Source organism: Hydractinia symbiolongicarpus, chromosome 7 (genome assembly GCF_029227915.1).
Source record: "Hydractinia symbiolongicarpus strain clone_291-10 chromosome 7, HSymV2.1, whole genome shotgun sequence".
NCBI classification, from domain to species: domain Eukaryota; kingdom Metazoa; phylum Cnidaria; class Hydrozoa; order Anthoathecata; family Hydractiniidae; genus Hydractinia; species Hydractinia symbiolongicarpus.
The window spans coordinates 16,468,699-16,481,935 of record NC_079881.1 but is presented as its reverse complement, the minus strand read 5'-3'; the positions used below and the strand labels follow the sequence as shown (position 1 = coordinate 16,481,935).

Sequence of the window (13,237 nt, the reverse complement as noted above, 5' to 3'; positions counted from 1 at the left end):
CTTAAGACTTCCCATCTAAGCCATGGCCCCTCCTGGAAATAATAGAAAGGGTATATCCCTTGATGTACTTTATTCGGAGAAACTTTCGCGAGAGAAACTTTCGCGAGTCCAAAAACTCACAAAAATTTTGGATAAATTTTCGCAAATCTACAAATTGAAAAATTTCCGCGAGATATACTTTCGCGAAATCTGAAATTGGAAAGTTTTGGCGAGATGAACTTTTGCGATTCGTGATTTTTAAGTGGCCTATATATCTTATGATAGAAAAGTGTTTTTTAACGATGTAATTTTCTTTCTAATGGTATGTAAAAACTTCTATTTACAAACTGGCTTCATCGTCAAAATCACAAAACAGATCAAACACATTTCTAGGATCGTCTTCTTCTGGCTCCCACGCATCGTCATCATCGCCTTTTTGCCAGTAACTCGGTTATAAGCCATACATATACATTTGAAACATCATCGCTTTTGTTTATTTCTAAGTTTATTCCAATCTCGTTCCCAGCGCCAGTTGTCTCTTTTTTATCGGAAGGGCGAGCCAAGTGAGAGCGAGTCAAGAAATAACTTTTAAAACCAGCAAATTTATTTCAACTTTTAGTGGATAAACTTTCGCGAATCGAAAATTTAGAAAGTTTGTACTGAATAAACTTTCGCGAATGGCCTTCTTTGAAAGTTTCGCGAGACAAAGTTTCTCCGAATAAAGTATGTGAGGCTAGCAGATACAGATCATCTATTTATCTATGCAGAATAATTATACAGTGGAGTCTCTATGACTCGAACAGCCACAGGGAGTCGGAAACCGTTCAAGTTATATAGAGAAGTTCGGGTAATACAGTGTTTTCCAAATTTTTGTATAAATTTTGTATAAATGGCCAATTAAGCATGATTTTTCTTCCTTTTCTGCTTTACGTTTTGTCCCAGCAACAGACGCCATGATTGTAAAACTTTAATACCAAAGAATCATGTTTACGTTTTGTTTGAATGACATTTGAATCATTTAAGACTCCTCACACATGTAGATATGAAACAATCAAATCAGTTAAGACTCTATTTACGTTTACAGAGCCAAAACAATACAAAAACGGATTGTGTCATATAAAGTTCTATATACATATTGCAACACTGGAGTTATAGAGAGGAAATACCCAAAGAGACCATAAAAAACGTTTGAGTTAAGGAGAGATTCGAGTTATAGGGGTTCGATTAATAGAGGTTTTTATGAGAGTTATTAGGAGATTCTCACTGCGCTGGCGAAATTGTTCTAGTTAAGGAGAGATTCGAGTTATAGGGGTTCGATTAATAGAGGTTTTTATGAGAGTTATTAGGAGATTCTCACTGCGCTGGCGAAATTGTTTTAGTTAAGGAGAGATTCGAGTTATAGGGGTTCGAGTAATAGAGGTTTTTTAATGAGAGTTATTAGGAAATTCCCACTGCGCTGGCGAAATTGTTCTAGTTAAGGAGAGATTCGAGTTATAGGGGTTCGATTAATAGAGGTTTTTATGAGAGTTATTAGGAGATTCTCACTGCGCTGGCGAAATTGTTTTAGTTAAGGAGAGATTCGAGTTATAGGGGTTCGAGTAATAGAGGTTTTTTAATGAGAGTTATTAGGAAATTCCCACTGCGCTGGCGAAATTGTTCTAGTTAAGGAGAGATTCGAGTTATAGGGGTTCGATTAATAGAGGTTTTTATGAGAGTTATTAGGAAATTCCCACTGCGCTGGCGAAATTGTTCTAGTTAAGGAGAGATTCGAGTTATAGGGGTTCGAGTAATAGAGGTTTTTTAATGAGAGTTATTAGGAAATTCCCACTGCGCTGGCGAAATTGTTCTAGTTAAGGAGAGATTCGAGTTATAGGGGTTCGATTAATAGAGGTTTTTATGAGAGTTGTTAGGAAATTCCCACTGCGCTGGCGAAATTGTTCTAGTTAAGGAGAGATTCGAGTTATAGGGGTTCGATTAATAGAGGTTTTTATGAGAGTTATTAGGAGATTCTCACTGCGCTGGCGAAATTGTTTTAGTTAAGGAGAGATTCGAGTTATAGGGGTTCGAGTAATAGAGGTTTTTTAATGAGAGTTATTAGGAAATTCCCACTGCGCTGGCGAAATTGTTCTAGTTAAGGAGAGATTCGAGTTATAGGGGTTCGAGTAATAGAGGTTTTTTAATGAGAGTTATTAGGAAATTCCCACTGCGCTGGCGAAATTGTTCTAGTTAAGGAGAGATTCGAGTTATAGGGGTTCGATTAATAGAGGTTTTTATGAGAGTTATTAGGAGATTCTCACTGCGCTGGCGAAATCGTTCGAGTTAAGGAGAGATTCGAGTTATAGGGGTTCGATTAATAGAGGTTTTTATGAGAGTTATTAGGAAATTCCCACTGCGCTGGCGAAATTGTTCTAGTTAAGGAGAGATTCGAGTTATAGGGGTTCGAGTAATAGAGGTTTTTTAATGAGAGTTATTAGGAAATTCCCACTGCGCTGGCGAAATTGTTCTAGTTAAGGAGAGATTCGAGTTATAGGGGTTCGATTAATAGAGGTTTTTATGAGAGTTGTTAGGAAATTCCCACTGCGCTGGCGAAATTGTTCTAGTTAAGGAGAGATTCGAGTTATAGGGGTTCGATTAATAGAGGTTTTTATGAGAGTTATTAGGAGATTCTCACTGCGCTGGCGAAATTGTTTTAGTTAAGGAGAGATTCGAGTTATAGGGGTTCGAGTAATAGAGGTTTTTTAATGAGAGTTATTAGGAAATTCCCACTGCGCTGGCGAAATTGTTCTAGTTAAGGAGAGATTCGAGTTATAGGGGTTCGAGTAATAGAGGTTTTTTAATGAGAGTTATTAGGAAATTCCCACTGCGCTGGCGAAATTGTTCTAGTTAAGGAGAGATTCGAGTTATAGGGGTTCGATTAATAGAGGTTTTTATGAGAGTTATTAGGAGATTCTCACTGCGCTGGCGAAATCGTTCGAGTTAAGGAGAGATTCGAGTTATAGGGGTTCGATTAATAGAGGTTTTTATGAGAGTTATTAGGAAATTCCCACTGCGCTGGCGAAATTGTTCTAGTTAAGGAGAGATTCGAGTTATAGGGGTTCGAGTAATAGAGGTTTTTTAATGAGAGTTATTAGGAAATTCCCACTGCGCTGGCGAAATTGTTCTAGTTAAGGAGAGATTCGAGTTATAGGGGTTCGATTAATAGAGGTTTTTATGAGAGTTGTTAGGAAATTCCCACTGCGCTGGCGAAATTGTTCTAGTTAAGGAGAGATTCGAGTTATAGGGGTTCGATTAATAGAGGTTTTTATGAGAGTTATTAGGAGATTCTCACTGCGCTGGCGAAATTGTTTTAGTTAAGGAGAGATTCGAGTTATAGGGGTTCGAGTAATAGAGGTTTTTTAATGAGAGTTATTAGGAAATTCCCACTGCGCTGGCGAAATTGTTCTAGTTAAGGAGAGATTCGAGTTATAGGGGTTCGAGTAATAGAGGTTTTTTAATGAGAGTTATTAGGAAATTCCCACTGCGCTGGCGAAATTGTTCTAGTTAAGGAGAGATTCGAGTTATAGGGGTTCGAGTAATAGAGGTTTTTTAATGAGAGTTATTAGGAAATTCCCACTGCGCTGGCGAAATTGTTCTAGTTAAGGAGAGATTCGAGTTATAGGGGTTCGATTAATAGAGGTTTTTATGAGAGTTATTAGGAGATTCTCACTGCGCTGGCGAAATCGTTCGAGTTAAGGAGAGATTCGAGTTATAGGGGTTCGAGTTATAGAGAGTCCACTGTAAATACAGTGCGTACAGTATAATTAGCCACTCATACAACTACTTTTTTTACTTAAATTTCCACACTTTTCTTCGTTATCAATTTTCCCATAGCAATCTATATTTATATAGACCCACATAAAGTTGTGCTTCAATAGACCTATTTCCATATCCATTTTGTTCCGCGAAATATGCATGCGAAAATGCAGAATAGAATGAAAACGAGATTAGTTGTGAGCAAATTTCGGGATGCTGGTTGTTTACATGCAGGTTTGAAGAATGTATCAACAAAATATTGACTTTTACAGCCTTTAACTGACAGTTTCACATAATCGTAGTTAATACAGTTAAAAAGAGGGTTTGGTAGTGGTAGTGTGACAAAAAAGTTAAAATATTGCAAATTCTTAGGGCGTATCTTTTGGTATATGTTAGGTAGCTAAACCTAAAACCTAACCACGTTTTTAGAATGATGTGAATAAATTTTACTTTTACTGTTTCCTAGTAAATTTAGAACTAAAACTCAATATACAGTTTACTAGCGGTTAGTGGGACTTCATATTACTCTGATCATCTCTGATCAAAAAATTAAATTAGCTTTCTGGGTAGCTAGCCAAAGTAGCCAGCACCAAGCTACAAACATGGAAAAACATATTGTGAATTTCATTTGGATCTCTTCATTCTCCCAAAATCAATGTTGAATATTGAATATGCTTGACTGGTGCTAACAGAAGTACTGCAAAGACTTGGAGTACTAGAGATAAATAACATTGACTTGAAAGTGGAGGGGACAATAAAGAGAATTCAACATCAAGAATAATGAAACAGCTGGATTTTCGTATAGCTTTTTCACAGGTATTTTTTCCAGGGTTGTAGCTATAGCTTAGCTGCATGAGTAATTAACAAATCATTTTTCAACATTTGTTGTGTAAAATGATATTTAAAATTAATATTTTAAAACTACCGGCTGTTGTTACTGTTATTATGTTACTGTCACACTCCCTCTGTCACTACTCCCTCTCCTACTGACTGTCAATAATCGTACATTTGTATCAAGCATTGTGATGGTTAACCTTAATACTTACAGTTTTTAAGTAATATGAATTGATATAGCATATAGCTTATCATAAATCTCCATATATAGGAAAAGTTAAGTCTTTTTTTTAATATAGAGGTTTTTATCCAAAAAACGGAAAGTAAAATAATATACTTTATCTTATAAGAATATCTAATATAAGAATAATTTTTGGCAAAATCTCAGTCTCAATGTTCTTAAAAATCAGGTCCTTATGTACTTTGTAATCTTACTTACATCAAATCTTAAAAATTAATCTTGCAGAATTGTTCAAATTGTTTATTAACAGAAAATGATCTTCCATAGCGTCAATTTGTGAATATATAAAACCAAAGATTTCGTTTTCACCACACAAATGTTCGATATGACAAGCATTTTGTGGACAAAATGTTACAGAGTTTTTTTTCTAGGCAGTACGTCAGTAACCATTTTGTGTTTTTTACAAACAACAATTTTTAAAATGTTTTGTGAAGTGATCCTCTCAAGGAAAAATGTTTTTGACCAGGCATAATCACTGGAGAATTTCATTTGCCTTAAAACATACCAAGATGGTAACTCTCTCAATACAAAATTTAAGAATTAGGATATCATCCCTTTTGTCAACCTTATTTTTTGGAATTCTAAATAATTTTTTTACCAAATACAATCTACGATAGAAGCTTAAGATGTGACACAAATAAGCATGAACATTTCAAGGAAAGTTCAAGTTTAATTTTCCCCACCAAGTCATATTAGTATCCTAATTCTTAAACCACAAATGTATAAAATGTGAGTTATAAATACTTCCAAAACTACCCTCACTTGGAAAAAACGAGTTAAGGCACCAATAAGGTCAACTTAACTACTATTTTAAAACCACGCCGACATCAGTAAGCTTTGCTAATGTTATTTTCACAGATGTTGTTTAAAAAATAAGCTTGACTCAATAACTGGAGACACAGGACATATACCAGCAACATCACCAATTTTGGTAAACAGCTTGAAATTTCACGTTTGTTTGGCACAAGTCAGCCCGTGAACTAGCTAGCTACTCGCATTATATTCATAGCTAACCAATACCTAGCTCATTTAACACCAATAATAATTAAGCAAAAGCATTAGAACGGCCCAATGATACTATTATCCCATATTATCACCAAATGTTAATAACAATCTGTATGACAAATTAATTTTGCAAATATTGCAAGTAAACAAGCCATGTCTGCACTGCTTCGCTGCAAACTAAAATTTTGCTCATAACTAATCTCGTTTTCATGTTATTCAGTATTTTGGTATACATATTCCGCGGAACGAGAATGGATATGGAAATAGGTTTATTAAATCCAAAATGAAAAGCCCTTGCAGGCTAAAAGATTTCGGATTCTTGTTATCCCGTGGTATTATCTTGAACTTGCAAAATGTTTCATGTAGTACAAATATACAAAAAGTGATTTGAGGGAAATAGTACTTTAACAATACTGCACTACACTTTCATTCATAAGCAAGAAACGAAGATGTTTTAGCATATTAATTTATTAAATATCATTGCTTGTGGTGTAGCGATATTTCGGAAATGTTTTATTATACCTGCGATATGTCTAAAATCATTATGAAGTTTAAGATATCTAAGATTTGAACATAAAGTTAAAGAAATAAGAGACTAAATTCAAAATGCGATTCCGTGGTACCCTACAAGTTTAAAAACAAAAAAGAAATAGAAATAGGCGAAAGAAACAAAAAGATTAAGACTACGTTCGCCGGGTTAAGCCACAAGTAACTGTGTTACCTGGCGTTGAACGCCTGGAAGAGCGATTAATAAGACGTATAAACTGTGCCACACATTCAGGTGAAGCGCCTTAATATAGTATGTCATAAATCGAGTGAAGCGCAGAACATTATGGTAAAAATTATGGTAAAAAAATGGGCGCACAACATTATAGTCTTTCCACTGTAATATATTTTTTAAAAAATAACTTGAAAAAAAACCTGTATCGTAACTTCAGATAAACAGAAACTCAGGAAACAGCCATCATTAACATTGGGCCGAGCGCTTAGTACAGGTAAACAACTGTGTCTTTAATGCGTTTAGGCGTAATATCCTTTTCAAAAAACTTTATTGCGACTTCGGTTTAAATAAAAACACGGGAAAAGCAGCCTGTCGTTACCCTGTCCAGCTAAAAAAATCACTTAGCAATTTTATTTTGCAAAGAAAGTTATCATGACACTAATAAAAGGTGTCGCTACCTACTAACTGCACTTAGCATAATAATTATTGATTAACAATTTTGTTGTAGCTAGCCAAACTGCATTTGTGGCTACTTATACTCAACAGCCAGAAGTAGCTAAAGAGGTAGGTAGAAGAGAGGCACAACCCCAACATAAAAATAAATGATAATATATCAAACTTTAAAATAATAAGAATAAATAAGGCTAGCTACAGCTGGCTGGCTTAGGCCGGATGCCGCTTTGAAATCTACGTTAGGTAGCTAAAATCTTTGAAATTGGATTGTTTGAGTTTTACACATGGCTAGAAAACGTGATGATATTTTCATCTTAAAATGTGAAAACATAGACACAATGAAGAGAATATCTGAACTTTGATAGAACTGAAATTAAGGCAGTTAAATAACTATACTATATAACACAACTCGTACCGTAACCCCTAGAGCTCGGTTTAGTTGAACATAATCTGTCTCGTTAAAATCATAACTCGAAACGAAAATTGGAAGGGGTATCTAGCATAGCTCATCAAATAATAAAAGAATAACAATATTTGTGATCAAATTTGTAACGCAGTCTTCATTCTTTCCCAATTTTACGACCATTGAGATACGTACAAAACCAGTGTATAGCTAGGACGCGGGGCCATGTCGGACTTTAAAAGTCGTGACGTTACGGCAATAGGTTAAAAAATCGGTCGAAGAAGAAGAAGAAGAAGAAGAAGAAGAAGAAGAAGAAGAAGAAGAAGAAGAAGAAGAAGAAGAAGAAGAAGAAGAAGAAGAAGAAGAAGAAGAAGAAGAAGAAGAAGAAGAAGAAGAAGAAGAAGAAGAAGAAGAAGAAGAAGAAGAAGAAGAAGAAGAAGAAGAAGAAGAAGAAGAAGAAGAAGAAGAAGAAGAAGAAGAAGAAGAAGAAGAAGAAGAAGAAGAAGAAGAAGAAGAAGAAGAAGAAGAAGAAGAAGAAGAAGAAGAAGAAGAAGAAGAAGAAGAAAAAAAAGGCTGCCCGTTTTAATACGATCTCGAATGTAATCCGAAATCTTAAATAGGAACAAGAAACCATTGTGCAAAAAAGTTAATTTTACTGCATACTAGCAGTATGTCATATAATTAAACAACAACACTATTCCGATTCCAAGCAAAAACATGGAAAAGATGCAGAAAAAAAGATGTTAGCTAACTGCAAAGAACACAAAGATGTTTTTAACGACTAAATATACTAAGCGTAGCGTCTAATAATTCCATATTCTGTTACAGGCTAATCATTAGTTCACCCTAACGGTTCGGTTCAAGTAATAATAAACTGTTGTCACGTTTCGACAACTTTTGTGCAATAACTAAAAAAAACCTGTAAGAATATATAATTTTTCACCTGATAGAAGTAGCCCCTTTTTCCCATAAGAACAGAAGTTGGGTGCAACAGCCATAAAAATGTTTCACAAAGCAGGACAAAGGTTTTTGTTTCTGCCTCTTTAAGAAAAAGCAGGCACTATATATGTTATGTAGTTAACTAGCTAACTACATAACATATATAGGATGAAGACCTCCAATACGGAGGTCGAAATATTACCATAAAAATATATATGCTGAACGACCATGTATATGTTTCTTTAAAGAATATTGAAGTAATTTTTTAACTAGCTAGTTAGCCAAGAATAACATGGGTTTCAACGAGTTTTATATTGACTTGGTAACAACAAAGCTGAAGGAAAGAATCTGAAAATGAGAGGAGATGTATTTTTTATTATTCTGTCGCCCTGTATTTAGTATTTTTGATAAAACTGGATATCAGATCATCGTTTTTATGGACAATGTAGCTAGTTAACTAGCCATGTTGAAGAAGCATCCAGACGAAATGTTGGTAAATCAATCTGGTTGTTTTAACTGCTAAACTGGACATTGTTTTGTTTCTATCCTATGAAAATGTTTTTATCAATAAATATATTGTAGGAGTTAGATCTATAATCTTTCCAATGCTTCTAAAAAAATTTTTTTCGTGCCTATTTACATTTTAAGCTAGCATTTTTCTTGACGACGGGCAATACCGCAAAATATCGGCCGGTCGTCAAGAGCACAAAGCCAATCAAAATGCCTAAAAACCCGTATTGCCCGCTTCAAAAATCAAGACGGTTAACAATATTTAAAAGTCAACGCCTTGATGTATTTACCACATAACGTAGAACTCCAGAGTTGTTTTTGGTTCCTCAATTTATTAACTGTGCATCCTAAAAACACCAGTAAACACCAGTGTAGCTCATAAAAAAACATGCATTTTTCTTTGAACTCAAATTGCGAGTTTATGAAAGTTTAGGATGTGCACCACAGCTCCATATAAATGAGTTTCTAATTTCCACTCCATATTTTTCTTTTTTTTTTACTTTGTAAGGCGTCCCAGATTTATTGTCAATGTTTGGCAAGGAGACAAAAGATGGTACAGAATATGAAGCATTTGGTTGTAAACTAACTGTTTCGAAAGATACATGCAAAATCAATTTAATACCGGATAAAACATGTAAAGAAAAGGTATCTTTGGGAAAACTGTTTACAATGTTGGTGAAAAAAGGGAAATTGGAAGATATGACAAAATCGTTTCTACCGATTGGTGTTTTTCAAATTGAATCATTTAATTTGGATAAATGCGAGGGAGATATTGAGTTCAAAACTGCGGCAAGAGAACCATTTGAAATTGTAAAAGAAAAATTGAAGGTAAGTTAAATTTTTTAACATCCACTAGTTAGCAAAATTAAAGCTGTGTAACACAGCCAATACTAGTAGCCATGTTCTATAGACAATTAACAGAAAAAGAAGTTTCTACCTAGGTTCCTTTGTAGTTGTGTTGAATTTTAACTAATATAAAAATGACTTTGTTACTTTTATTACCTCATTTCATGACGCTCAGATTCATCAGAAGACTGACATGTAGATTTTATTGGAGTGCTTCTCCTTTGTCACTTGTTAAATATCTAGCGACAGAAATTATTCCACAACATATTGCTAAATTTTACGATCCCTTGTAGTTACTAAACTTGAATTCAGAGTTTCAATTCAATTCAATTATGTCTAGGTTCAAAAAGCAGTATTGGAAATGAAATTTAACTACAAAACTATCACAGCATCACCAGATTTCGAGAAAATTGGAATTAACATTGATGGAGAGGTAAACATTGCTAACAAACATGTTCCGATAGAGCTTCGTAAAGAAAAGGATAAGAAGGAAGCCAAATTTAACATAAAAGTGGACCAGATGTCAGCAAGTGATTTCAGCAACCTTTTCTCCAAGAAGGAAGTCGCTGAAAAAGACGCACCCGAAAAAGCTGGAATATTTTCAAAAGCTGTTGTTACAAATCCATCTATTCATGGTACTGTGAGTGTAGACGGGGAATTTGAGGTTGTTCTATCTGGAGCAGCTTCAGGAATTACAGGTTTGGGAAATATCGTTCTTTTTGTTGTTGCTCAAAAAAATGCTGAAGAAACGACAAATGTTGCGGTTGTTGCTGACATAAAGGACATTCAACCAATTGCAATTATCAATTCCCTGACTGGAAAAGATTTAAGCAATATACCTTTGCTAAAGGATTTGACAGTAAGTGTTGCTCTTGAAATATCAAATGGAGATATAATGGTCCTTAAAAATGAAGCATTGAATAAAGTTCTTCAGAAATATGTCTCAAATGCGAAAACAATAACAAAAGGCACAAAAATAAAATTAGACATACCTCTCAAAGAAATCATCAAGAAGACTGGAACGAAGGCAACGTTGACATATATTCCCGATTCCATATTTGTAAAGATCTTTGTTACTGATGGAAAAGTATGTTGTCAATTTCCTGATAATATAAAAATGGATTTGCTTAACGCCTTGGTTGCATTGATTCCGAATGTGCCTGATGCAATTTTTGAAAAGGTATTAAAGACGCCACCAAAAATCACTATCAAAAAGTTTGATGTCAATGTTCAAACTAAAGCTGTTGATGTCCAACTCGAAGCTCCTGATGAAGTGAAGTTAGGTAACGATTTAATCGCTATAAAAGATGTTCAATTTGATTTATCTCACAAGCCGGAAGGAAGTTGGGATTTTAAAATCAAAGGTGCTGCAAAGATTGGAGATGGGACCTTAGAAGTGACAGTAACAAAAAAAGGAGATGTTTATGAATTGAATGGTAAGCATCTTTCTTAATATCTTTTATAATAATAATCCACTCCCTGTCCGTCTGTGAGATGCAAAACGGATTTTTTTTACCTCCCTAACCAAGTGGTTTTTTCCACAGCTTATTCGACTAATATTTTATGAAGTTCCATTTATGATTTCACAAAATAGCACACTTATCACAAAGGATTAAACAGCAGTATCTTTTTAATAACTGTTTGACCTGATTGTTGTTTTTATTTATGCTGAGACTTTTTAATAAAATAAGTTTAAAACTACATATCAATTTCTAATTTTAGCTGTAGAATATGGAAGAATCTAATCTTATTTTTTGTCAGGTGAAATACATACACTAACAGTAAAAAGATTGATGGAGCAATTCGGTGGCAAAGAGGAAGGGAGAAGATCTGCTATTTCAACCATGGACTTTTTAAATTTCGGCATAAGAGATGTCAAAATAAATGCAGTATTCGGTGATAACCTGAAATTACGGTAACAGACAATTATTCTTCTTAATAGCTACGTATAAAGGTTGTTATACGCATCGGCTTATACTCCAAATTGAACTGAAGGAAACTGATGTTATGTCCAGCGGAAACTTAATTTTTTATTCCATTTGAGCATGACATAAAATAATTAAATGATGCGAGTAGGAAAACGTATATTCATGAAAGAATACGCAGCAAAAAGGCTCCATGAAATTTTAGTCTAGCTATTTAAAAACCGTTTTGCAGCTGCGTTTGAAATTTACTTTTGTTCTTAAAGTTGATGTAACACGGTTATAAAATCAACTCTGACATTGTATATACCTAGTTAGTAGCTAGTGTAGCTAGCAATTTGATCTTACATGGCTACCTTCTAGTGTGACAGGCAATCCTGTATTGTTTGGTTGGGATGGAATGTTTTTTGAAGGAATGATATTGGGAAGTTTAAAGGATCGCCAAATGTTTCTTGGCGTTGTAATGAAAAATATAAGGTTGGATGAAATTGTTGAAAAGTTATTCAAAAAGAAAATCTTGCAAACATCATGGATGTCGCAATTAACTGCAAGTGAGTTTCCCTCTCTAGCTTTCAGTTATAAAGATATAGTAAAGCATGAATTTATTCTTAATCATGTTTTTTTCAGCTATCTTGATATCCAATACTGACGCCACAAAAGAGGTGGATTTCACATTACCAGAACTAAAGACAGCAATGAAGTTAAAGAAAGGTAATATACCTAGCTGTTTCCTAAATTAAATTCAATTTGCAAATTGCTTTTCATAAAGTGTTGTAAAAATATTTGTCATTATTCAGGAGTTTTCTTCTCCACTCAATTAACCATACCAAATGATTGCAAAGGATCAGCTCTTTGTGAGGTTGCACGTGAGAAAATGAAGCCAGGTACAAAGTTAAGATTGGAAGGTGAAATAACAACTTCAGGAATGACACTTCGAGCAGTCTACGATGGGAATGGATTTGAACTGGGAAAAAACCTTAAATTGACAAAGTTGCAAGCTGTTTTGCAGGTTGCAGCTGAGACTAAGTTTTATTTTGAAGGTGAAATGAAACTTAAGGATCCACCGCTAGAGTTTGCAGGTGGGACATTCTAACTACATTCTTTTACGAACCAAACACAAAGGTTGACTTTTTCTAACATGCTACTGAACTTTGACCAAAAAAAGAGAAACATATAAAAATCTGTTTCTCTTTTTGCTGGATAAATCACTAACTAGACACATTCTTCAATGTACCGGTTGATTTTGTAAATCATTAGCGAAAACGAGGAATTTCCATTTTTGGGAACAATTTAAGTCAAACCCTTTTACATGTACCCTGCAACAAATTTCTTTTCAGGTACTATCTCAGTTGGTGTAACTGGAAGGGTAGAGATTCAACTCCTCATGAAAGGTATATGGAAGAGACCATTTGGGTTGAAATATGTTGCATTTGGTAATGTTAAGATGGGAGTTGCTATTGAACCTGCAGTACCAGTTCCCAAGCTAGGTATGGTATTATTACTGGTATTGTTCCTTCCGAAAAAGTTTAGAGTCCTTAAGGATTTTATTCCAATGACTTTCTTTTCACTACGTCTCGTCTGATTAGCTATAA

At 34.5% G+C, this 13,237-nt stretch overlaps 1 protein-coding gene across 1 annotated transcript; it reads left to right on the top strand.

The window, feature by feature from the left end:
• Nucleotides 1-9,262: 9,262 nt before the first annotated feature.
• On the top strand, nt 9,263-13,227 carry LOC130649151 (uncharacterized). Its single transcript, XM_057455378.1, has 7 exons — nt 9,263-9,705; nt 10,064-11,159; nt 11,485-11,638; nt 12,009-12,196; nt 12,273-12,356; nt 12,443-12,724; nt 12,983-13,227. The coding sequence occupies exons 1-7, from the start codon at nt 9,406-9,408 to the stop codon at nt 13,225-13,227; spliced, it is 2,349 nt and encodes a 782-aa protein (XP_057311361.1). The 5' UTR covers nt 9,263-9,405.
• The last annotated feature ends 10 nt before the right edge of the window (nt 13,228-13,237 follow it).